The sequence below is a fragment of the Pongo abelii genome, chromosome 2 (genome assembly GCF_028885655.2).
Source record: "Pongo abelii isolate AG06213 chromosome 2, NHGRI_mPonAbe1-v2.0_pri, whole genome shotgun sequence".
Lineage (NCBI taxonomy): Eukaryota > Metazoa > Chordata > Mammalia > Primates > Hominidae > Pongo > Pongo abelii.
The window spans coordinates 159,117,016-159,138,944 of record NC_085928.1 but is presented as its reverse complement, the minus strand read 5'-3'; the positions used below and the strand labels follow the sequence as shown (position 1 = coordinate 159,138,944).

At 40.7% G+C, this 21,929-nt stretch overlaps 1 protein-coding gene across 1 annotated transcript in view; it reads left to right on the top strand.

Annotated features, from left to right (window-relative positions):
• WWTR1 (WW domain containing transcription regulator 1) overlaps positions 1 to 21,929 on the top strand; it is a 141,853-nt gene that overhangs the window by 112,644 nt on the left and 7,280 nt on the right. The window contains exons 4-6 of the mRNA XM_003776334.5: positions 3,857 to 4,059; positions 18,498 to 18,631; positions 20,323 to 20,435. Coding sequence (XP_003776382.2) covers positions 3,857 to 4,059; positions 18,498 to 18,631; positions 20,323 to 20,435 — 450 coding nt within the window. The remainder of the gene's footprint in view (positions 1 to 3,856; positions 4,060 to 18,497; positions 18,632 to 20,322; positions 20,436 to 21,929) is intronic.

Here is a 21,929-nt window from a genome sequence, read left to right as displayed (position 1 = left end):
AATTTCTCTAAATGGGTGGACCCTATCTCCCACTGATGGACATTAAGATCATTTTTAATCTTTTGCAATTATAAACAATACTGTTTTGAATATCCTTGTACAAACTGCTCTGTTGATATGTGCTTTACTTTGAAAACAAAGCTATCATCTAAGTTCCACTCTTTTCCAGACTCTACAGCTAATAATGAGAGATGTTTAGTCTGAATGATCAAATCTAAATTAAATGGAAGAAACCAATGTCTCCACCATTACCTCCTGTGAATGTCTCAAGTAGGGGCAAGTGTTTTAAAGACTCACATAGGTGTGGCTTGGGAAGAGCTCTTCTCCAAGTCTGAAACTCCCCCAGATTAGGATTCAGTTATTAATAAAATCTACTGAGCAATATCTGGTTGCTATGTGGCTTTGAGTAACACAGTATACTGCTTGTGAGTACGCCTAATGCAGCATTTTGTACACTGACAAGGGCAGTCTTCCTAAGTGACTGATGATAGTCCTACTAGAATTTGTTATGTCAGTAAGTCATCAGGCCTGAGTCAGTTTTAAAATTTTTCAAAGTATCTAAGTTATAAAAATTAACATAGGGCTGGGCGCGGTGACTCATGCCTGTAATCCCAGCACTTTGGGAGGCTGAGGCAGGTGGATCACTTGAGGCCAGGAGTTGGAGACCAGCCTGCCAACATGGCAAAATCCTGTCTCTACTAAAAATACAAAAATTAGCGGGGCAGGGTGGCACACGACTGTAATCCTAGCTACTCGGGAGGCTAAGACAGGAGAATCTCTTGAAACCGGGAGGCAGAGGTTGCGGTGAGCCAAGATGGCACCACTGCACTCCAGCCTGGGCGATAGAGTGACACTCTGTCTCAAAACAACAATAACAACAACAACATAGGGTTAACAACCTGTGCCTTTGAAGCCTTGTTTTCCTAACCTGGGTATTTCTGATATCAGAACTATTGGGCATCTTTTTTGTCTCTAGTAGTTGTATCAGATACTACCATATTAAATATAACTACTAGTAAGAACATACTTTTATAGAAGGTTCAGAAATGCCTGTTCCTTGAAATAATTATCATTCTTCCATCTGCGCCTCTCTTCCCTGGCTTGAAATAGTTTTCATGAATTAAACCCTTCTGGATGTCTGGATTTTGTCTTACTTGAATCTGTACTTAAGAGAACTTTTCCCCTGTGACACCATCTGTGCAAAATCCTTTACCTCCCACCCCAGGCTTTCAAGTAGAAGTTGTAATTATACTATAACAAGCTCTAGAAGTGAAATACTCATTTCAGGTTTTTTGGCATCGATCATGACTGTGCTTTTTCTCTCGTTCTTAATCTAAGAGTGTAAGAAATGCCCAACTGGTTTTATTCATTCATCAGATCGTTTCCTGAGCTTTCCCTGTGTACCTGGGATTGGGCCAGGAGGTGAGAGTCCTTGGTGGCGGGCTTAATTCTAAGGGGGAAACCTAAACTGTCTAGGCAATATACGCTGATATCTTCCCTTTTACTAGCATGTTATTGGGCCCAGAGTTGTAAATCTATCCAGGCTCTCTTCAAGCCCTTCTTCTTAGTAATGCAAGCAACATTTGGGTCCCTATTTTGATGACCTGCTATGTGTGTGGTACTTTCTTGCAAACAATTGAAGGCAGATTGTCTTTACAGGGTTGCTCTGAGGCTTCAGCAATTGTTCCTTTTCTTCAGTCTAAGATGTGACAGAAGGTGGCTAGGGACAGTTGGACGGGGTACAAGAGGATCTCGATTTTGGTCTTGGCTCTACTTGCCACTAACCAGGGCACATCCTTTAACCTTTCTGGGTTACAGTCCCTATTCCATAAAATAAGGGGATGGACTAGATTATCTCCCGGGTTCCTTATGTAGCCTAACAGTTTCACGTTCCATAAGCCACACATAAAAACCCATCTCATTTCTTCACACCTCTCTTCCACCACCAGTCCGTTAGTTCTCATGAAGGCAGGAGCTGTTTTTCCAAGTTTAAGCCCTGTGCATGACACACAGCAGGAATTGCAATAACAATTTCAGTGAGCGTATGAATAAAAAAAGAACATTTTTATCCCACTCTCACCTCCATCCTGGAGAAATCTCTCCCATTGAATTCTTCCTCAAAGAAATCTATTCTTCTCTAGAAAAGCTTCAGTGTTGGTATTGTCTTTCAAATCTATATATATGTCGTTCAAATATACACATATATTATACATTTAATACATATATTTAATATATTGAGATTGGGCTACTTAAATTCATTTAAGGAAATTTACTTGTAAATCATATTTCTACATAATATCCATAGCAAACTGAAGATGAAAAGTATTTAACTTAAGCCACCAGGCGTGGTGGCTTCCACCTGCAATCCCAGCACTTTGGGAGGCCAAGGTGAGAGGATTGCTTGAGCCCAAGAGTTCAAGACCAGCCTAGGCAACATAGTGAAACCTCGTCTCTGTGTTTAAAATATATACATATATATGAAATATTATAAAAAATATACATATATTATAAAATGTTTTAAAGTTAATGATACCAAATATAGCAAAAATTGATCATTTTTTTCTCAGAAATGAAGTGAGTATAAAAAATTATACCTGGTTGTCTTTGACCCTGACCTAGGAGGAAATAGACTGAAAAGCATGGTTTTCTTTATTACATGACATTGCCCAGCAGAAGTTAAGCAAATTTGACTGGTAAACAATTTTGAGAAAAACTAGCACTTTTAAAAATGCATTTGTGTAGAAATACCAATTATAAAATTTATTTAAGGATTTTAAAATTATTTTTGTAAAGTGAAGCTCTTTTTTTTGAGACAGAGTCTCTCTTTGTCACCAGGCTGGAGTGCAGTGGCGCGATCTTGGCTCACTGCAACCTCCGCCTCCCGGGTTCAAGCAATTCCCTGACCTTTGCCTCCTGAGTAGCTGGGACTACAGGCATGCACCATCATGCCCGGCTAATTATTTTGTATTTTAGTAGAGATGGGGTTTCACCATGTTGGCCAGGATGGTCTCGATCTCCTGAGCTCATGATCCGCTCGCCTTGGCCTTCCAAAGTGCTGGGATTACAGGCGTGAGCCACTGCTCCTGGCCGTAAAGTGAAGTTCTATATGCTGAAATTTCATTGGTTGTTAAATGCAGATAAATAGAGAATTTTAAAAAAATTTAAAATACTTCTCATGCCTTTATCCAGGCACAACATGTTTAGCATTTCTGCGTAATTTCTTTCTCGCTAATTTCTCCCTTTGAAGAAACAAACATTTTTTTCTCAATCAGATATTTGTTCCTGAGTTTAGCTCATAGCTCAGGCTTCCTTGTGGCATGCTTTTCAAACAAAGGATTAATGGAGTCCTCCTTATATGTCGGCTCCTGATCTAGGTGCTTTGTGTTACATGTTGCTTGTCAATTCACTGGTTTGTGTACCAAAGATCACATGCCCTCCTTACCTCTGCCATAAACACACAAATTAACTGAGAAAGTATACACGTGCGCACACACACACACACACACACAAATGATCTGGTGAAATTTTCTCATAACTTGTGATAACCTTTGTGGAATTTGCTTTAGACCACTATGTTCCATGTAAGACTTAAAATGTACTCTAGACAGGGAGGTGTGAAATGAGATTTTAACAGAAACAAAAGCCGAGGCTAGATGAGTCAGGATTGGGGCCAGTATTCGAGCCTCCGTGAATTGAATTAAGGTAATAATTACTTAAACAGTAATGGTTAACAGGAAAGTACTTTGGAAGGAATCTCAGGAATCTATACTCCAAAGCACAAAACATTCTGATGGTCTATTTTTGATAAGGTATTGTGGGCCCTGGTCATTAATCTGTATGTTCTTCCCTCTTGCAGTGATGAATCACCAACACCAGCAGCAGATGGCCTCCAGTACCCTGAGCCAGCAGAACCACCCCACTCAGAACCCACCCGCAGGGCTCATGAGTATGCCCAATGCGCTGACCACTCAGCAGCAGCAGCAGCAGAAACTGCGGCTTCAGAGAATCCAGATGGAGAGAGAAAGGATTCGAATGCGCCAAGAGGAGCTCATGAGGCAGGTATGGCTTTCCATGGTGTCTGGTGGAGGCTCCCTGGCCTTGGTGCCAAAGCTGATGGGTAGGTAGCTGCTTACCTTCAGGGTAATGCTTCTAGAGAAGAGACAATAGGGCTCAAAGCCCTACTCCAAGCCTCTTGATTAAAATCCAGTTTCTTCTCTCAGTGTTCTGCCTGCATTTTCAGAACCAAGCTTAAGGGTACAAGGATGAGCTGTATTAGCATGGCTGCCTTTGGCTTCCACTGCTAGTCTTTAGAAGGAGAGAAAGGAGAAAGTAGAGAGACAAGAGTCTGTTGTTGTGTAACAAATTATCCCAAAATGTAGTTGCTTAAATAGCCATTTCATTGTATCACACAATTTTGTGGGTCAGAATTTAGAAGGGGCTCACCTGGGCTATTCTTCTGCTCTACATGGCATTGACTGAGGTCATTTAGTGGTATTCAACTGGTAGGTGGGTTGGTCTGGATAGTTCACAATGGCTTTACCTAAGTGGGTGGCACGATGGTGAGGATTGCTGGAAGACTGGGCTTAGCTGGAACAAAAGCCTGGGGTCTATGGTGTGGCGATCTCAGAGTAGTGGTACTTATTACATAGCAGCTTGGGTTTTCAGGAAAAAGCATTCTAAGAGACAGGAAGTAGAAGTTGCCAATTTCTTGGGGCCTAGCCCTGGAAACCGTCATGGAGTCGCTTTTGCCATACTCTCTTGGTCAAAGTAGTCACAGAGAACACCCCCCTGCCCCCCCCAGATTCAAGCAGATAGTGGAGTGGATGTTCCTCAGAAGAAATGACAAAGAATCTTGGTCCACCACAGAGCATGAAAAAGAGGGAAGCTGAAGGGAGAATGAGAAGGGAAAGTGGTTTGTATACGGACTCTAACAGAGTGCTCTGCAAAACTGCCTGGGCATCAATCAGGCACTTTTGTACCATACTCCATTCATTCAGTTTTCATTCCGTCAGTCAGGAGTATGTTGCCGTGTGCCCTCTGTGGGTCAGGCTCAGTGCTGTACTTCAAAAACGAGTACAAGAGAATCCCTAAAAGAACCCACAGTGGTCTCCCTGTTTCAGTGGCTTGGTCTATGGAAGAGCAGAATTCTTTATTCTGTGTTGCTAAGCTAATATAACCCATGTTTGCAGGTCTCATACTTTTTTTCTGGCTACATTTTGGGGAGAAAATCTTCAGTTTATTGTTTTAACTTTTCAGACTTTGTTTTGTGACTCACATGAAGCAAGATACGTGAATAACTTCCTTTCGCTACTTTAGAGAAATTAGAGAAATAAGTAGTTTTAACATTCCAGAGAACTTTCTTGGAGGAAAGGACTGAGCATGTTAGGGTAAACGCTATTTTTTTAAAGCTACATTTGATACTTTCAAAAATACACGTTGACTTCCATAAATGAATAATGTATTTCTCATCAAATACATTCCAGGATATAAGAAATCTATATTGTGTGAGGTTTAAAATGCATGGTAAATTAAAATCATTTCTCAGATATAGTCTTTGAAAATAAGGAAAATGAATATAAATTGTGCTTTGTTGCTCAGCTGAACTTTCCTCCAAATTTGAGGAATACAGCTTAATAATTAGGTAACTACAGTTGTGTCTTTTACCCTGAGGATTTATGTTTGAACTTTCACGGTTATTTCAGGCTAACGGTTGTTTATACTGATTTTAGATATATAGTGTCATGTTTCTTGATGGGAAGTAATTGTATTATTAATGGTTTTCTGTCTTTGAATAATAATTTTATTTGGAATAATTTTTCTATTTTATAATGTAGGGTAAATTAAACAGTATCCCAACAGCATTTTATACATTCTCAGTTTTATACTTAAATGAGCTTTAGTGAGTTTTTTCTTTTCTACACAAAGATGTGACCATTCTGAAAGAATGACTTGCTTCTCTGTTTTTGCGGGTGTGTTTCTCTTTCTCTTGCTTCCCCTCCTTCTTTCCCACAGAAAGTATTTCTGAAAAGGGGTGGGAAAAGTGCCCCAAATTGTTTCCTTTATTCCAGCTATAGGTGCCTTTGAACCAGGATGTAGTACTGATGGTTCATATTACAGAAATGCCAACCAAGTTCCTTAAATGCTGATCCTTGGAGGCTGTGGAACGCGGGGCATTGTGCTGCATCATAGTGAGCAATTGCATTGTTGCATTGTATATGAAGCAGGAGAAAAGATTGTCCAGATTTGCTCACGGAGGCTCACGTAGTTCAGCCTTGACTCTGTGTGTGTGTGTGTGTGTGTGTGTGTGTGTGTGTGTGTGTGTGTGGAGTTAGGAGGAGATGGAGTGGTGGAGTGGATGGTTCTGGTGTTCTGATGCCTTTTTATTTTTGTTAGGGAGTACAGGAAAAGGTCTAAATAGACTTTTTAATCATGGCAGATTTTTTCCCCATGCAGAAGCAGCATGCTCCTGATTGTCAAAGATATGATTTAAGACCATGTAATAAATGGCATTGGAGTGTTCTATAATAGTTTTCTGGGGCATTTGCCAGGACACCTGATTATTCAGTATTCAGGTGTGGGCTCTGTGTTTCATCTTGGTGGATTTTTTGAACTCTTTTGGTGATTCTCTGCTTCATTTTTTGAACCTAAGCCATGGCAGCAGCAGGGAAATGGACTGGAATTAAAAGTGATCTTTGGCTCACTTGTTTAGTTGCCTTCCAGCATCTGGTAGGAATTTGGAGAGATGGGGGAAATGGTGGTCCTGGTGAAATTTAAAGATTATCTGTAGACTTCTGTTTGTTCCCTCTGTCCTACCCCTATGTCCTGGGTAGTCAACAACTGCCTGAATATCCCTTGCTCAGTGGACAGTTAGTAATTACATTGGCTCTCCTCTTGCTTGTAGGCGGCCTTAATTGTACGGCCTGTCTTCTTGGGGCCCAGGCCCTGCAGGCAGGCCTAGACCTACCTGCCCTTCTACCAACTGAGCCTGTCTGGGAGCAAGGCCCCAGGCTATGCTCTCTTTCTATAGTAGAAAGGGAGGTTGGCAAAATTTAATAAGTAGATGAATTTATCCCCTAATTATTAATAAATTATCACTGCTGTCTATAGTTTTATCATTCTTGAATGATATGACGAATCTGAAAGGTCCCTATGGAGAATATGCTATATAAATATTGTTTCATTTTTCTTCCTGTTCCTTCTGCTGTGCCGTTGTTCCACTAGGCATATAGTTTGATGATGTTGTGCCATGAAAAAAACAACTCCTTGGTCCTTGTTGCATGATTTGATGTATACCACAATGCCAAAGGGTCACCTATTAACTCATTGGCATTGAAATCATGCGAGAACATTAACAAAATGGATCTGGGGAAACTTTGACTACAAATCTAAAGTGAGCCTTCAGTATTTCAGTATGGAAGCTCATATTTTTTTTCCTTCATTCCTTTATCTCTTCATTCATTCAATCAATATTTATTTAGTAGAAAATAACAGACAGGTAAATGGGACGTGACTGCCTTCTGATAACTTGTATTTTTGCAGAAAAGGAAAAATAATTAACTTTAATCCAAATTAAAGACCAGAAGAGTAAATTAAAACCATTTCCTGCTTCATAGGGGCCCAGTGGCTACCATCTTTGACTTTCATTACTGGAACTGAGACCAGCTGCACCTGAGCAGAGTTCTGTGAAAGTGAGCATCAGATACTCCTTTTTCTTTCCAGTGACCCCTCAGGTTACCGGCTACAGAATTAGGATCAAAAGAGCCAGTAAGCTTTGGTATTTCTGCTGATAAGGAATCTTCTGAAGTAGGAGAATTTCCTTAAATGCAGTCCCTCCAATTTAGCATTGGCTGGTGTAGCAACAGAGCTGAGCTACTTGTATCTGATAATTGATGAATTATCTTGGAATGCGGCAGACACTCCAAGTGGAGGGGTACCAGGAAGCATGAGGGGATGCCACCAGGCCTGCAGTACACAGCCATATCAGGAAAGTAGACCTCTTCCCACTGTCAACAGGCATCTAACATGGAAGACATAAAGAGTGCATTTCTGTGAAAGGAAGTCTTTTGTCCGTGATAGAGTTTTCTTTTATTTTTACTGAATTTCCCAAAGGCTGTGAGGCTACTTCAGGTTCACCAAAGAAATAGCAACTCTAGAAAAAGAGAGCAATTCTTATTGAAGGTTTGCTTTCTCTTCATTTTTTTAAGGAAATTAAAATTTGGTTTGTTGAGTTTTTTTTAAGTAGAAAAAAATTTTAATTTTTGACTAAGCGTGGTGGCTGACGCATGTAATCCTAGCACTTTGGGAAGCCAAGGCAGGCAGATCACTTGAGGTCAGGAGTTTGAGACCAGCCTGGCCAACATGGTGAAACCCCGTCTCTACTAAAAATACAAAAATTAGCCAGACATAATGGCGGGTGCCAGTAGTCTCAGCTACTCAGGAGGCTGAGTCAGGAGAGTCTCCTGGACCTGGGAGGTGGAGGTTGCAGTGGGCTGAGATCGAGCCACTGCACTCCAGCCTGGGCAACAGAGTGAGACTCTGTCTCAAAAAAAAAAAAAAAAATTAAAAATGTAATTTACTGAGTTACTTTTGTGATTAACATTTAAAAAAGTGTTTTTGCTAAGCGCAAGAAGCCAGACATCCCCCCAAAACTACATCCTGTATGATTCCATTTATGTGACATTCTGGAAAAGCAAAACTATGGAGACAGAGAAGAGATGAGCACTTGCCAGGGTTGGCAGTACAGAAAGAGTAGACTCCAAAGGGGCAGCACTGAGGAATTGTGGGGCAGATGGCACAGTTCCGTGTCTTGGTTGTGGTGGCTATTTCACGGCTCTATGCATTTGTCAAAACTCAGACATGTATACCACAAAGAGTGAATTTTACTGTATGTAAACAAAAAGAATAATAAAAGAAAATTAATTGCTACACACAAAAAGACAAAACATATGTTTATGGTACGGAATGTATAAAATACTAAACAACGAAAAAGGAAATTATAATCACCTATACTCTTACCTAGAAAGAGTGGCTGTAAATATGCTGATGATTTCTTTCTAGTCTTTTTGTATGTATCATGTGTATCAGTGTGTCTACTTTGTTTTTTAAAAAACAAAAGTGGTAGCATACTTTAATACTGTTTTGTTGCCTCTTCTTAATATATTGGGAAGTCATTTGTTTATTCTGTGTCAGCCGTGAAGTTGTGCTGTGACTTTGTATGTACTCATTCCAAAGCGCCTAGAATCCTTTCTACAACAGGCTGTACATAAATTTTTAAATGTCATGAGCCACACACACCCACAATGACTACAGAATATTCTGTTGTTACAACTGAAAAATTCAATGCAATATTTGCTCAGTATCCTAAAAGGCATAATTGCAACTTTACCAAATGAAGTGGGAAATCGTAGTCACGGGTAAGACATTGAGAAACAGGCTTCTCAATGCCTGTTTATCTAAAAGAACAATTCCTTGACATGAAAACAGGCATATGGCTTTACCTGAAGCGAGTATTTCTTTTCATGTGTATTATTCATTTAAATATAATGGTTTGGGGCCATCTGTCTGGAAGATTTTAAACTCGAGGACCAGGACCTGGAAGATGAGTAAGTGGCAAAGCCTTGGCTCCCCCTTGTCCCTTCACAGGGGCTGCCTTGTAGAGAAATCATTACTCCCAAGCAAATTCAGCCCTGCTTTTACCCTCAACCTTTTCTTTCGTTTTTTTTTTTTTTTTAATTTGGGGGTTGGGGGACAGGAGAATGCAGTTTGTCAAACAAAAATGCTGACTAAGCCTGGCCTCCGGTCGCTGGGGCAACAGGGACGAGAAAAGAGGGAGGCCTTGGAATTCTTTTGGCAGGTCTGTGGGATTTCTGCCGGGCTTGACAGCCACCAGGCCAGGCGGGCCAGCTGGCAGACCTCGCACAGCCATCCTGACAGAGGGCTCCTGGAGGGGGACACACCTGGCTGTGAGCAGCACTGGCCTGGGGAAGGTTCTGAGGCCTGTTTTTTTTTTTGGTCATGCAAAGAATAGCTATTTAGCGAGCTAGGAAAGTGTCATATTGGAGCAGATCATGAAGCATAAATGTAGGCTATTTCATAGTCTTTGCTTCAGAACAGGGGACTATTTAAATTTTAGAAAAACATTTCATAGCATTAGGTTTCAGAGTTGACTGGGTTAGCAGAAGTCACGTAGTCTAACATTTTGTGAATCTATAAATCCCTCCATATAAGCTTGGCTATTTAAGTTCATTCATTCATATATTTGTTTTACAAATGCTCTAGGCATTAAAAGTACAGCTGTGAACAACAGACCCAGCCCCTTCCCTCACAGAGCTTCCATTCTAGCTTGTGTCAAGTGTTTTATTTGCCTACATGTCCCAGAAATAATCCATTTTCCAAAATGTCCGAGTGTGCCCTTGTTGTTGAATAATAGTATCAATTCAAGTCTTTTTTTTTTTTCTTTTTCTTCTGTTTTTGAGACAGTCTCACTTCATCACCCAGGCTGGAGTGCAGTGGCACAGTCTTGGCTCACTGCAACCTTCACCTCCCAGGTTCAAGTGATTCTCATGCCTCAGCCTCCTGAGTAGCTGGGATTACAGGTGCTCATCACCACGCCTGGCTAATTTTTTGTATTTTAGTAGAGACAGGGTTTTGCCATGTTGGCCAGGCTGGTCTCGAACTCCTGGCCTCAAGTGATCTGCCCACCTTGGCCTCCCAAAGTGCTGGGATTACAGGTGTGAGCCACTGCACCAGGCCTCAGCCTTTTTTTTTTTTTTTTTTAAGTGAAGACAGATGAGTATCTAAATTATAATGTTTTCTTTAATGTGATTTGAAAGGACAACAGAAACCAATTGTGGAATAATGCAAATTTGCTTTATGCAGTCTGAGTAAAAAGAGCAACAAATAGACCATAGATGATAATGACAAACTTAATAAATGGCTTCCTAAAAGTATCGCAGTTTCGATTGTTCTTTTATAGGGGCAGTCTGGCAGCTAAGCATTAGTGGTGAGTTGTTTCAAAAAGGGAGTCTCCGGGAAGTGTAACAGTGCATTTTAGAATCCCTTGGCACCGAATTAAAAAGACATATACATCCGTAATTTTTTTTGTTCCCCCGCCATCCCCCGTAAAGAAGGTAAATAATTCAGCATTCTCTCTCTGAAGTCCCTCAGGGTTTTGGCAGAGAAAGCAATTTCTCTGCATCCAGAATAACTATTTTCATGTTAGGATTTCAAAATACTGTCTTTTTTTTTTTCATTTTTTTTCTACTCACCCCACCCTTTATAATTAAAACAATCCAGTCTTCCATTTTTGCAGAGTCCCTAGCCACACACACTTAAATCAAGCAGAGCAGCCTCTGAAGAGCTGATTGTCATTTGTTTCCCTTTTGAAGTGCATTCTGGTGAGGGCAGGAGCTGGCTGGCAGAGTGTTCCCTCAGCCAAGGCGGGACAGAGCTGCAGATGCTTTCAGCTGCTGTTTACTTTCTCACCTCCTCTGTTGGTTTATTCCACAGGCAAGCTGCAGGCCAAGGACCTGGAAGGAGAGGAGGTTTGAGGTTTGCTTCCTGGAACACCTTCAGCTCACAAATAATCATTTGTCTTTCACATGCTTTCTTCTCCAGCTATTTTACACATCACCCGTCCTCCAGCTGCTAGGAAAGGTTATTTTTAACCCATAAATAATTACTCACTTCAGAGAGCTAGATAGATGACCACAAACTCACCAAGAGATTCTTGAGCCCTTATTTTGCAAGTCTTTCCACCCCAAGCTTGGACATAGACAAAAATAAATTTGTTGGAGGAGGGTTGGGTCAGGGTTAACAGGGAGAGCTTTCCTTCTGAAAAGTGCCCTTAAAATTGGAACCTGTAACTTTGCTTGATGGGTTTTGAATTCCTAGGACATGAGCTCCACTCATATACATTGAAAACTGTCATTGAATACATCCAGTTCATTCTGTTGCCCTGTTCAGGGAGGAAAACTATGTTCAGGAAAGTTAAATCGGCTGTGTCATTAAATTTCCTCTGAACTGTCTGAGGTAGAGGGGTTGGTCTTTCTATTTTATAGCTGGGAAAACAGGCTCGGAAAAATGAAGTAACTTGCCCAATTCTCACAGCCAGTAGGTGAAAGGGTTGACAATTTGAGGTCTGCCAACCTCAACCCTCAACTTTTCTTTCTCTGGCACACTGAGACTTTGCCACACTCTTAACTCTGAGCCTCAGTTTCCTCATTTGTAAAATGGAGACAATTGGGTTGTCATGAGGATGAGATGAAATAGCATGTTTTCTTTTCTTTTCTTTCTTTTTTTTTTTAGACGGAGTCTCATTCTGTTGCCCATGCTGGAGTGCAGTGGCATGATCTTGGCTCACTGCAACCTCCGCCTCCTGGGTTCAAGCAATTCTCCTGCCTCAGCCTCCCAAGTAGCTGGGACTACAGAAACATGCCACCATGCCCAGCTAATTTTTTGTATCTTTAGTAGAAACAAGGTTTCACCATGTTAGCCAGGATGGGAAATAACATGTTAAAGGGCTTAAAACAGTGTTTCACACACAGTAAGCAATATGCAATTTTTAGCTAATATCTCTGCCTCCCACACCATTTAACACTATCAGCAGCTTGTTCTGTTAACTGCCTTACTGTGCCAGGTCCATTATAATCTTTCTACTTTCTAATCTTTATAGCATCCCAGCAAGATCAGTCTTATAGACCACCTTTTTTTTTTTTTTTTTTCAGATGAACAAACTGTTAAGAAAGGTTAAGAATTTAGTTCAAGATGCCACAACATGTAGTAGCTGAACTGGGATTTGAACTCCAATCTTCCTGGTTCCAAAGACAGTTTTTCTCTTGTGCCATGCTGCCTTTTTGGTGCCAAGCTCTGGACCCCAACTTAAACCCCAACTACTGTTTGAGAAATCCAGTGGCTAATAGCCTGGAGAATTGAGAAGAAGGCAGTTCCTGCACTGAACTGATAAGTAACTAGAAAGCCCTTCATCATATCTGCCTCAAATCTAGGCTAGAAGAGATCTTCCTTCTTTCCTGTGACAGTTCATTAATAATTTGAGAGCCACTGTGTGCCCTTCTAGTCTTCCCCTGTGGTTAAATAGCCCCACGCTTCTTCGTAGGATGTGATGCCCTGACCCCTCTCCATCCTGGTTGTTCTCTGCTCACTCTTTGAAAAGATTTCAGTAAGGTAAAGTGTTGGGTAGGGACCTGGATTCAGCCTTGCACTTGAAGGTTGATTGGAGGAAGAGGTCAGTTGGAATAGCTAGAGAAGCAATGATGACCTGCTTCTTGAGACGGAAAGCAGGTCTTGAGCTTGGTCTAGGAAACTGAAGGTTTGTTTGGAGGGTAGGGTGGACCCAGAGGGGACCCTGGAAGGGATCTGTGAATATACCTGTTTAACTGGAGCACAGTGGGAAATGAGTGACAAGCCAGCTTAGGGTTTGTTTTCCTGCCTCGACCAGAGGGAGCAGAGGAAGGACGGGGCGATGAGTGAAGGCAGCTGCACCACCGATGCTCAGCGGCAGAGGCCTTGAGTTATGCCCTCAGCCAGCCTTGGCCAACTGTCACCCCTCTGTTTCCATGGAAGCTTGCTTCATCCAGTGTCTGTCTTTGTCTTTGCTTCAGCTGCTTTAGTTTCATCCATTTTGACTGCTGCTGTTTGGTCTAAGTCAGATGTTTGCCTTTCATTTTCACCCATACAAGGGTAGTGGATGTCATGTGGCAGTCCAAATTCTACTGGGTCTGAGCTTTAATTTTATACCTAAATTTAGTTTAAAACAAACCCCTCCCCTGTTTGGATGGCAACATGTTGGTGAGGTTAGCCCTTTTATTTTCAGACCTCGAGTTTTGTACAATTTCTTTTTCTCTTTCAGTTCATGAGTTGGAATAGGGAAGTATTTTCATTCAAAAAAAGGCTAGAATTTTTAAAGCTCTAAATATAGAACTTGTCTTATAAAATTTAAGTGAAATAAAACACTACTTTCCATTTATATTCAGAACAAATTTTATGTTATATAAAAATGGTTTATAAACCTCTCCTTGTTTAAAAAAATTGTTTTCTTAGCCTTGGTGACCATTATGATGAATTTCACACTTTGGTTTAATCCCTCCAAGGTGAAAGTTGACCAGGAAGAAACCTCTCACCACTTAAAGTGGATCAGTTCCACATGACAGTGTGACTTTTAAAATTGTTTATTTTGTTTTTTTTGAGATCGGAATTCAGAAAATGAAATAATAATAATTCCTTCAGCATTTATTATGTGATCTTGAGTGCTCAGCATTGTTCTAAGCACCTTGTAGTGTTATCCCGTTTTATCATCACAGCAGCCTTCTTGGATGGGTGCTCTTATTATCCCCACTTTACAAATGAAGAACAGAGGGTTAAATACCTTTCTGTTAGATAGCAGGACCAGGGTTCCAATTCAAGCATCTAGCTCCTGGCCACTCGGCCCTCCTGTTCATCCTATGTTAGGGGCAGGAAAGAGTGCAGCAGGACCATTTCTTGAGGATGGAGTCTGCACCTGGCTAGTTGGGTTGTACACAATAGGCTATTATTTCACTCATATTTGTGGTTGAGGTGAGATTGCATGTTCTTAGTTTATATTTGCAAGTACCCACTGTATGCCTAGCACTGTTAAGGTAGTTGGAATACAGGAGTGAACATGATAAACAAGGCCCCTTCCCTTGTGGAGCTTACATTCTGGTAGGAAAGACAGAGAATGAAAACCTAAGTTGCACTGAAGAAAATTAATGCAGATTAAGAGACAGAAAATGACCGGGGTGAGGCCATTTTAGACAGGGGTGAGGTAGGAGCATCTCTGAAGAGATGGCGTCTGTAGGAAGCAGGCATTAAGTGAGGGAATAAGCTTTAGGAAGATTCGAGGAACACCTTGCAAGCAGATGGAACAGTTGGTGCAGGTGCAGGAGGTGGGAGGAGCAGCAGAGAAACCAGGAGACTGGAAGGGGATGAAGGAGGGGAGCACATCAGAGATGTGGGAGGAAAGGGTGGCCAGGGCTGTTATGCAGGGTGTGGTGGTCTGCAGTGAGGACCTGGCTCTATTTACCATCCAGGTGGAGCAAGAAGCAGGTCGCTTTAGAGCAGGGGGTCACGTGAGCTTCACTTTGGCTGTTATATGGAATAACTTGTGACACAAGAATGATTTTGGAATAATCTTAGACAAAGTGTCCTATTATAAATAATAACTTTCTAACTCAGACTGGCCTAATTTATATTTCAAAGCTATTATTTAGGCCGGGTGCAGTGGCTCACGCCTGTAATCCCAGCACTTTGGGAGGCCAAGGTGGGCAGATCATTTGAGGCCAGGAGTTCGAGACCAGCATGGGCAACATGGTGCAACCATATCTCCACTAAAAATACAAAAATTAGCTGGGCGTGGTGGCACATGCCTGTAGTCCCAGCTACTCGGGAGGCTGAGGCACGAGACTTGCTTGAACCCGGTAGGCGAAGGTTGCAGTGAGCTGAGATCACACCACTGCACTCCAGCCTGGGTGAGAGAGTGAGACTCCATCTCAAAAAAAAAGCAGCAATCATTCCGGGTAGATTCAACACCCTTTCTGATTTTTCTCTTATTTGTTCGTCAGTTGAAGGTAGAAAATGATACTGTGAGCCCCCTACAGACAGAAGGCAGCATTTGCCCTTAGGATGACTTGGTGGTTAAGTCTTCAGGGTAGTTAGGGAAACATCAGTGCTGGAGAAGAGCTTCTGTTCTCTGTGATTTAAAATAGATGGAAAAATGTGAAATGGCACAGTGAAACATTTCCTCCAATATAGTATAGGTTTTTCAGCTTTGGTTATCATAAATAATCCTTTAAATTTTATTTATATATTTTATTTATATATTTAGACACACACAAGCATTATTTTATGTTTTATTTACTAGAAATAGCTAGGAGTAATTTAAATTAATGGGAAAGTTTAGAACTATTTATTTTCTATCTAATTTTTGATATTTGTTCTTACAATTTTATATATTATTACAGATAACAATTCATATGTGTTATATATAGTGTATTTTTTTATCCCATGAAGTTCCAGAAATGATTCTTACTATATCTAAATTTAGAACTCCTGGAAATTGCAGATTCAACTTGTATTTTTTTTTTTTTTCTTTTTTTGAGACAGAGTCTCGCTTTGTCGCCCAGGCTGGAATACGGTGGTGCAATCTCGGCTCAGTGCAACCTCCGCCTCCCAGGTTCAAGCGATTTTCCTGCCTCAGCCTCCCAAGTAGCTGAGACCACAGGTGCATGCTACCACGCCTGACTAATTTTTTGTATTTTTAGTAGAGACAGGGTTTCACCTTGTTAGCCAGGATGGTCTCGATCTCCTGACGTGATCCACCCGCCTCGGCCTCCCAAAGTGCTGGGATTACAGGCGTGAGCCACCGCCCGGCCTCAACTTGTATTCTTAAGACATATGTTGATAAAGTTTTGTCAAATAGAAAGGAATGCAGACATCTCATCAACTTTTAAATTAAAAGTGTATTTGTTTAGAGGTAAACTCCCATATTTATTCAGAATGGTTGAAAAATGGAATATTCTAGTAAAGTTCACGTTTTTGGATAATGAGGGTTATGAGTCAAAAGATTCTTGAATTTATGGTTAATAAAGTATTAGAAATTTACCATTGATGAGACACATTTTTTCAAACTGTGGCTCAGGGTGTATGAGTGTGCTTGAGGGATGGGGACTGGTGGGGTCCAGGCTTTTTATGCCAGATTCAATCCCTGTTGTTCCTTCTGAGGCTTTCAGGAAAACTTTGGTTGGATAATAAGGTTTCTAATGCACCCTGCCTGCCATGTTAAAAACAACTATCAGGAAATAATTTGATTTTTCTAGGTTTATTCAGAAGGCACTTCCAAGATTTAGATGATGAAAATCACTTTTTACCAAAAAAACTAGTTTTTGGTTTGCTTGTTGTATATTCCTGAATAAAATTTGTTAGTTAAGTATTTGATTATTTGCAATCTAGATGAATAGAAGTGAGCCAGAGACCCTTTCCAGCTAGATTTATTTCAGTATAAGTTAACAATACAGTTTTTTTTAATCAATCAGGTCTCTCATGGTTTGTAACAGCACAACGAACTCTAGTAACTGAAAATTTTTATAGCCGATGACTTCACTAGGACTTGTCTAGACAGCAGTTACCCTCTAAAGTCACAACATGTTAGGGCTGGAAGAGATCTAACGAAGATACTGTAATTTAGAAGTCCTAAATGTTCTGTTTGCCATTGTAGCCATGGTTTTAGGGTTTGAGGGACAGTGAGACCAATGACTTCAGCACGGAAAGTGGGAAGCTGATAGGTGTAAATATGGGGAAAGGCCTAACTTTGGTTTGGGATGCAAATGTAAACATACAAAAGTATTCTCTGGAAACATCAGCAAATTTGAAAGGAATTTGATGTCTGGTTATGTTTGTCAAAATGGAGAGACTCCTGGAGATTATACCTAGAGAAAGTAATTGCAGTCAGTAAATTTGTAGCCTTTTGGATTGACTCTTCTTGGCAACGTAATGCTAGCTTTTATAAAATAATGCTTGTATTATTTGTTTCTGCTAATGAAATCCATATGCTGTGAAACAGTTACTTGTCTGTGGGATTTGGATTGGATCTACATGGTTCCTCAACCTTCAGCATTTTAGTCAACAAAGTGGTCAAATAGATTGACTTTTTTTTTTTTTTTTTGAGACAGCGTCTCACTCTGTCACCCAGGCTGGAGTACAGTGGCATGATCTCTGCTCACTTTAGTCTCAACCTCTCAGGCACGGAACTCCTCCTACCTCAGCCTCCCAAGTAGCACCACACCCAGCTAATTTTTGTATTTTTTGTAGAGACAGGGTTTCACCATGTTGCCCAGGCTGGTCTTGAACTTGTGGGCTCCAGTGATCCGCCCACCTCGACCTCCCAAAGTGCTGGGATTATGGACGTGAGCCACCACCCCTGGCCACTGATTGACTTTTTAAAGTAAACTTTCAACTCATTGTTTTGCTTTCCTGTCTGTAAACATAAAACTGCCAGATGCAATTTAATGTAGAGCCTGGACTCTGTAATTCCACAGTTTTACTGGCCTGTAAGTGGCAAAGACCAGAATGTACTTTATAGTCCAGAGGAGTCTGATTGCTTTGATTGATGTAGATTTGGTTTGAGAACCTGAGATAGAAATAGCCTTGTCTCTGACAAAGTGTTTTGAGAGGACTTTCTATGATTTGGGTGTTTAAATAATTGCATGGGTGGGATGATTGCAACATTAAGAGCCCTTAGGTCAAATAATAGCTGAGCTTCCCATTAACTTTGTGAATGTGAAGTGACTTATGTCTGTAAGACTTTTCTTCAGAGAAAGAATACTAGTGGTTGCCTGGTGATTTTGACTTGCTGGGAATAAATACACAGTGCTTTGTATTTGGTGAAAAGTTTTGATGTGAAGTACACTTTGCTCCATGCCTTCTGACAATGAGTGCATGACTCTTGCTTCCCACTCTGACTGTAGGAAGCTGCCCTCTGTCGACAGCTCCCCATGGAAGCTGAGACTCTTGCCCCAGTTCAGGCTGCTGTCAACCCACCCACGATGACCCCAGACATGAGATCCATCACTAATAATAGCTCAGATCCTTTCCTCAATGGGTAAGTTAATATTTGGGGGCCACTTATTTTTATTCTCTTTATTATGTGATCTAGACTATAATAGGATCTTTGTTTACGTTGGGAAGAGGTGGGGAGCTTGAGGGTTGAGGGTGAGAATAAAGGGAGGAAGTGGGAGGAGCTGGCAGAAAAAAGAAAAGCAGGGGAAATAATTTGCCTGTTAAAAAATTTCCAAATTAAAAAATTGGTGATAGGACGTAGAGTAAACCCCTAGTCAAGAATTTGAAAATGGGCATGAACTTATATTTTTCATCATGGTGGTGGTGTCTAGTACTTATACTTGGAAGAATCTTCTGGTTTTATGTAGCCAACGGGATAAAAGCATGCCATATGGCAAATTGAGAACAGAACAATTAAGAGATTATGTTCGGCCAGGCGCGGTGGCTCATGCCTGTAATCCCAGCACTTTGGGAGGCCGAGGAGGGCAAATCACCTGAGGTCAGGAGTTCAAGACCAGCCTGGCCAACATGGAGAAACCCTGTCTCTACTAAAAATACAAAATTAGCAGGGCATGGTGGTGCATGCCTGTAATTCCAGCTACTCAGAAGGCTGAGAATTGCTTGAACCCAGGAGGTGGAGGTTGCGGTGAGCCGAGATTGCACCATTGCCCTCCAGCCCCGGCAACAAGAGTGAAACTCCATCTCAAAAAAAAAAAAAAGAAATGATGTTCAGGGTGAAATGTGAATAAGATCTATAGTTTAGTAAATAATATTCTACAGTGTGAGATTTCTGGTTTTGGTAATTGCACTATGGTTATGTAAGATGTTATCACTGGGGAAGCTGGTGAAGGGTACATGGGAGCTCTCTGTACTCTTGTTGCGTCTTCTATGTGAGTTTAAAATAATTTCACAATTTAAAAAGTAATTAAAACAAAGGAGGAAAAGGTAAAGAGAATTTAGCCAGAAATATCTTCATGAGCAGAAGTAGTTTTTAAATCAAATAAAAAGGGCAATTCTGTATTTCCTCTGCCTTTTATTCTGCCCTTGCAAAGACGTCTGGCAAACAAACAATACAATTATGAACATTATTAAAGATAGAGATGAAAACAAATAGTAGCTGAAATAATAAGTAATGGAGGTTTTAAACTGTTGATTTTAAAGTATTTGAAACACAGAGAAGTACAAAGAATAACATGAATTACCCATGTACCCACTACCCAGATTTGCCATATTTTCATTTAATCTTACTTTTTAACAAATAAAATATTACAATTAATATTTGAATCCATCCCCCCCACACTGAAATCTCGTTTCTTTTCCCTTCTGTCCCCAGTGGTAGCCACTATTCAGAAACTGGCGTGTGTCCATCACACAGATTTTTATACCTCTTACTGCCTGTTAGTGTATGTATCCATAAGCAATATTCAACATTGTTTTTGTTTTTTTTAAAAGTTTTACATAAATGGTGTCATACTCTGTATGTTGAAGAGTGTTCAAATGGTTATTTTGAGGTGAAAAGGAAATCAATGTCAATTTGCTGTGAATGGCCACACATGATTATTTTCATTTTCATGAAGGTATGTATTTCAAAATTAAAGCTTTCCTTCCTTCCTAACCTGGAAAGTTGGGCAGAATGGCACAACTACACTAGTTTAGAGCTTTTGTGACTGTGTTTTAATTTTGGGATTTATTTAGTGGGCTCATATTGGAGTTTCTTCATCTTTTGCTTTGCAGAGGGCCATATCATTCGAGGGAGCAGAGCACTGACAGTGGCCTGGGGTTAGGGTGCTACAGTGTCCCCACAACTCCGGAGGACTTCCTCAGCAATGTGGATGAGATGGATACAGGTAGGAGCAAAGCCTGCAAGCACTTACAGTGGGTTTGTGTTTTTTAAATGATCTCTTCGGTCATCTCAATTTTATTTTTCTTTTATTTTTATAATTTCAACTTTTATTTTATATTTGGGGGTACATGTGCAGGTTTACTACATGGTTATATGATGCTGAGGTTTGGGATACAATTGCTCTCGTCACCCAGGTAGTGAGCATAGTACCCAATAGTTTGTTTTTCACCCCTTGTTCCTCCCCACTCCCAGTAGTCCCCAGTGTCTGTAAAAATGTTGAAAAAAAAAATGGAATGCTTCATGAATTTACATGTCATTTGCATGCAGGGGCCGTGCTTATCATTCCAGTTTTAGTATAGGTGCTGCCAGAGTGAGTATGGTCATCCCAATTTTAAAATCCAACCAGAAACACTCAATCTCAACAACAACATAAAATAACAACTGAAAAGCCACTAAACCCCTAGGCACTATTAATAAACTGTGGCCCCTTCCTCATAGATTATACAAGTATAGTTTTACATCTGGGCACAGGATTTTAAATTCTGTGTTTTTGTTTTTGTTTTTAATTCATCTTTGCTCCATATAGTCCCTTCCTCACAATTGTGTCAAGGCACCACTGTTTGCTTTGCCGTGCTTCCACAGTGGGGTATTTATGCTGTTCTAGTTTTTAGTTGTAATATATGGGCCACCCTTTCTCCTGGAAAGTGACACTGGTTTATAGTTCCAGTATCCAATTTTTTTCATGTCATTCACTGCATTTGAAAAGCAATTGGCAGTGGGTATTTGGAATGTTGAGCAACTCAGAGGATTCAAAATTGTCACTTCCAAGTTCCAACATGGTAACGACATCCTCCCTCAGGAATTAAAGAGAAGAGAGTCAGGGTTACTTTTACCTTGTCCCCAGCCTGTGCATCCTTCAGGTCCAGCCTCACCAGGCTCCCTGATTACCTTTCTTTTTCTCCTTTTCTCAAGGAGTGAGACTTCCAATTGCAGAAACTGAAGTTAGTCTTATTAGCCTTACCTAGATTTAATTATGAAAGTCATAAACTCTAAGAAGATATTCTAGAACCAAAAATAAATGACAGCCAGGGTGTTCAGTATTTGGAGTTATTCATGAAAGTTCCTTCTCCATTATCATTGATGAAAGTAATTGTTTTGTGTTGAAAATAAAAAATTGCTTCCCCCAAGGTGTTTGCCATAGTGTCTGTAGTTTTTTACACTCTACTCTTAGATGGCTCCTCTTTGTGTTGTGAATCTAAATTGTTGGAAAGATCAAGAGTCAAACTCATAGCCAGGTGTCTTACAAATGCAGTACATTAAAGCTGCTCCCCCGGCGTCTTTCGTGTAGGTTGTCATCTTTGCATTGAGAAGATTGCAAAGACTGTCTTGTGAGGGTCACACAGGAATAGTTTGCACTGATTGTTTTACTGTTCTTCAGTTTATTACTTCAGTTCTTCCCCCACCACCACCCCCTGCCACCTTTATCTCTCTGTCTGCT